This window comes from Mandrillus leucophaeus, unplaced genomic scaffold, assembly GCF_000951045.1.
Source record: "Mandrillus leucophaeus isolate KB7577 unplaced genomic scaffold, Mleu.le_1.0 Scaffold315, whole genome shotgun sequence".
NCBI classification, from domain to species: Eukaryota; Metazoa; Chordata; class Mammalia; order Primates; family Cercopithecidae; genus Mandrillus; species Mandrillus leucophaeus.
Window position 1 is genome coordinate 1,528,620 of NW_012103310.1, and position 5,001 is coordinate 1,533,620.

Below are 5,001 nucleotides of genomic sequence, written 5' to 3' on the forward strand. Positions count from 1 at the left end.
TTTTTAAAGTTATCTTTGGTTGATAGCACCTAGCTCAGTATACAAACTAGGAGCTTTGCAAATGTTTATCAAACAATGTGTGCTTGGCCCCTAAAAAGCTGCATTTAATGAGTTGTGTTTCCATGTTCTCTATCAGCCTACATCAGAGGACATCAGGCTCACATTCTCTGAAGTTTGCTGCTTTATTTACTGCTAGTATGGACTTGGGGATATTATCCATTCTTTCATGTGACAAATATTTCTTGAATGTTCTTTTAAGTGCCAGGCTCTGTGCTGGTCTTGTGGGGCGTTTCTGCAGCATCCTCTTCGTGAGGCCCTTCTGTCCGCCATCACTTCCAGAGCCTCTCTTGTACAACTGAGGTTTAATAAAAAAGATAAGAAAACAAGTTTTTTTCTAATTGAGAAAAAGAAAGTGTTTATAGTTATGTCAATAAACTGTAATATAGCAGATACAGTTGTATATAGCCTATTTGTTTGTTTTATGCTAAGTTTGAAAGAAAAAGGTTCAGGAGATCATTCTGTCTTCCATGCAGTCAGAAACAAGCTCGTGATAGCTAACCTGTTTAGCATTGTGAGGCAGCTATGGCATTCAGCAGTGGTTAGTACAAACAGAAGATGAACTCATGTAGTATTTTCGCTGCCTGAGCTATATTCGTGTGTATGTGCGCGTGTGTTTATAATACTTTGTGCTTCTTGATACTTGAACTCCCTTAGGTACTTGTTGCCAACTAGGTTCTTATGCCTCAGCATAACCTTGTGGTTGCACATAATCTCCCAGCCAAAAGGATGGATCCCAGGTGAGATCATTGGCTCAGAATAGGAGCACAGGCTAGGTGAGAAACAAGATTGGCTTGGCTGCCAGCAGCAAGGCATGCAAATTCACATTGGTCCTGGTAGAACCGAACCAGGTGGAACACAGGATTCTTAAGTAGAATAGGCATGGTGGTCACCTCAGTCACAGCAATGACTCAAGAAATTCAGGATCAACAAGGTTGCAGCTAAGAAGATGTGGGAAGGACTGGTTCCCATGTTAAAGGGAATGTTACTGAGCTGTTGTTCAGTTTTTGCCACCTAAGAACAGTTGTCCTGTGCCAAAATCAACCTTATCCCTGCTGTAGGATTCAGAAATCTTAAAGGACCTTGACTGGTTAGCAAATCTGCCTTTAAAAAACATTGAAAACCTTGGTGTCTAAGGCTGAAGAAGGAGTAGTGGCCTCTTAAATTGATAGAGCTTTTGGTCTGAAGGCTATGATTTCCTATGGAATCCATGTAGGTTGACTTTAGTGTCCTTTTTGACAGAGAAGAACTAGAGTTTCTATAGCTGAACTGTATTCCTCAGTGACCTACGCGTGCTCTAAGCCTAAGCAGGAAGTTCAGGCTGTAGGGAATCTGATAGGAAGTAAAAAATTAAAAGTTTCCCTAAAGCAAATGTGAAGTTAAGATTTCATTAAGCCGTCATTGATAATAGTGAGATTTTAAACTAGAAAATATTTGTTTCCTTTAGGTATTGCTTTGATTCACGTTTAAATTAATTATTAGAAATATTAACATAGGGAATGTTTTACTTATAAATGACTGGTATTTATAAGCATGTGCCCCACCCAGACCCCTTGCTACCATTGAATAGATGATACTTCAAAACAAACATCAAACCTTTAGAGAATGTGTAGATTCAGAAGTTTCAAAACCAGCAACTACATAAGAAGTTGACAAAGAGGGTTGGGTGTCAAGTGGTGCTGTACCAAACCCTCCAAGGGAACGGTAACTAGCATTGACTCCAAAGAGGTTTCCATTTCTCTTTGTCACACTGCCTGGAATTCTGGCAGGTATCTCAACCCAAATGCTTTAATGACCAGCAAGAGGATTACATTTATATTTATAAAAGCAAACAAAAACTATTGGCCTTGCCAACTAAAACATGTGTACAGACTCCTTGTAGATTATAGAATCATTTAGGCTGGAGAGTGAAGTGTGAATACTTCTGGGCACATCAGAGTGGTTCTTCAGGGTGCCTTACTGTAATCAGGTGCACGTAGTGGGTAGGATGTGGCTGTCTGGTGTGACTTGATGTCCCAGGCTTGGCTGGGGGGCATAGCCTGCCACAGGGCACCAGCTTGGGAGTGTCTGTTCCACTGAACTTGAGTCATTGTTTAAGCTATGACGCCGTCACAATTCTAGCCTTTCAGTCTCTTTTGTTAAAAAGTATATTTTGCCATTTATTTAAGTACTTTCTAAATGTTTTTAGATCTCAAAGACGGAATTAGATTGGTTCCTTCAAGATTTGGAAAGAGAAATTAAAAAATGGCAGCAGGAAAAAAAAGAAATCCAAGAAAGACTAAAATCACTGAAGAAGAAAATTAAAAAAGTTTCAAATGCCAGTGAAATGTAAGTAATGATTGAAACGCAGTAATTTTTATTTTTAAAAAATTGTGACTTTTGGTTATTTTTGCATTTTGATATTTAATTTTAAACTATATCAAGTAAAGTAAAAATGAATAGCTACTGTTTTCATTGTTTGTCTCATTTTAAAAAATATTCATTGAGTAATTATCTCACCTCAATTTTTTTCTAAACTTAACATTTTTTCAGATAAATTATATAAAAGTGAGAGTAGCATGGAACTGAGAATCCCCAAGGAACTGACTTCCTTCCGGTTTGAACACCATCCCTTTCTCTGGCCCTCTTTTTTCTTATCAGCAAAAACATGGGGGCTGGTCTAAAATCTAAGGTTCCTTTCAAAAGTAAGATTCTGTGATGATTATTTTATTTATAATTACTTTTATCCTGAATCTATAAATTATTAAAATTTGTCTTGTAGTGTGAACAATTTGATAAGATGCACGGATCCTAGGAATGATTGTCAGGTGGACCAAAAGTGTGTTTTAAGATTCTCTATGATCCGTCCCTAACCTCCCTCTGCTCTAAACAGTGATAGGTCAAATTCTTCAGCTTGTTTTCTACCACTGTGTAAGAAGACACCCAAAAGTCAGTGTCTTGGTTAGCAGCCATTGTATTTGCTCATGGTCCTGCAATCTGGGCTGAGTTCAGCTGGGCCATTCTTCTGCTGGTCTTGCCAGGAGTCCTCGTGTGGCTGAATTTAGCTGGGTGATGACTGGGGCTGGCCTCAGCTGGGATGCTGGGGTGGTTTGGTGTCACTTTCTCTCTGTGTAGCCGCTCTGTGATTTTGATTTATGTGGTCTTTCCATGTGATCTCTATTATGATAGCCAGACTTCTTGCGTGGTGGCTAAGGACTTCAAATGGTGCAGAAGTGGAAGCCACTAGGCCTCCTGAAGGTTCAGGCCCAGAACTGTCACAGCATCATCTCTGCTACCTTTTATTGCTTAAAACAAGTCATAGGCTTGGTCCAGATTCAAGGGCATGAATAATGGGAGGCCGGGTTCGTTGGGGGGGCCACACTACACACTCACCTTTCAAAGGCTTTTGTATTTTTCCATGCCGCGTGCCATATGATCAGATGACTTTCATTACGAGTCTTGCTAGCATTGCATTTAGGCAGTTTTTAGGCAGTCCTCAAACAATGAGGAAGAGTAAAGCATTGCCTCAGAATTGTCACTCCCTGTGTCATGTCATGTTGATGATCAAAGTAGCTTCACTAGAAGAACACACTTATGGAAACGATAATGTCTGTAAAGGTTTTTATCTCTAATATTTGAGCCTGACCAGTCTTGGTCATTTTGTTACTAAAAAATGTGGAAATACTTATATTTAACATACTTTTTATGTTCAATTCAGACATACTATCAAACTAGACAAGGTAACTAGGGGCTGTTAATGATGAGAATTTTTTTTTTTCTGTACTTGCATAAAAGGTAATTTCTGCTGAAGAATAAACTTTTTATTGTTGACTTTTTTCCATTTTATTAATAGATTTCTTTACCTTTCCTGTCACAATTTAAAGATAAACCATAGGCTTCTCTCTAAGTTTTTTGCTTTTTTTTTTTGAGACAGACTTTTGCTTTTGTCACCCAGCCTGGAGTGCAGTGGTGCAGTCTCAGCTCACTGCAACCTCTGCCTCCCGTGTTCAAGCAATTCTCCTGCCTCAGCCTCCCGAGTAGCTGGGATTACAGGTGCCCACCACCATGCCTGACTAATTTTTCTTTTCTTTTTTTTCTTTTTGTTTTTAAGTAGAGACGGGGTTTCACCATGTTGACCAGGCTGGTCTTGAACTCCTGACCTCAGATGATCCACCTGTCTTGGCCTCCCAAAGTGCTGGGATTACAGGCATGAGCCACTGCACCTGGCCTGTTTTTTACATTTTCCATGTAAATGCTTTAAAGCTCAATTTTTCTATTTAGATTTTTAAGTAACATCTTTAAACTTTTTGGATCTCTTTCTCAGAGATGCACAAAGGACGTGAAAAATGATTTCTTGGATGTTTCTGTGCTCTTGATCACACTTAGTATTCATTAAGAAATGACTAGAATGTAGAGCTCGTGATTGGTAAAGTGACACAAACCACAGGCGGCTATGAAAGAAGGCAGGGCTTCCATGATAGTGTTACCCAGTATTTGTCTATTTAGAGGAGGGAGGAAGTGTTTTACAAAAGAAGTAAAATAATAGTTAAACTGGCTTGTATTAGAAACAAGTGGCTTTAGTAAACAGAGATGACTGCAAAGGTATCTCACGGTAGCATGAAAGAAGAGGCAGAACCCGCCTTGTGCAGGGCATGGCTCAAGAATGGGGGATTCACACACTTGTTTTGAAGGATTATCAGTGTGTGTGTTTGTGTGTGTGCACCCGCATGTGTGTATGAATGCTTGTTTTGACTTTTAAGTTCTGTTTTAAAGAGAAGAAGTCTGTTTTCATTTTGAATGAGAATCCACATCTTCTCATTTTCAATAAGAATCACTGGTTACACTGATGATGATGCCACAATACCTGTGTTCTCTGTCTCCTGTTGAAACCATCTTGAGCTGCACATCTTAGACTGAGATAGGGTGATTTGCCTGTAAGCATATGACTTAGAGTGAAGAAAAAGG

At 39.3% G+C, this 5,001-nt stretch overlaps 1 protein-coding gene across 1 annotated transcript in view; it reads left to right on the top strand.

Annotated features, from left to right (window-relative positions):
- Nucleotides 1-5,001, top strand: part of TTC3 (tetratricopeptide repeat domain 3) — a 158,420-nt gene that overhangs the window by 111,393 nt on the left and 42,026 nt on the right. The window contains 2 exon segments of the mRNA XM_011987753.1: nt 2,246-2,387; nt 2,590-2,653. Of these exon segments, the coding sequence (XP_011843143.1) occupies nt 2,246-2,387; nt 2,590-2,653 (206 nt within the window).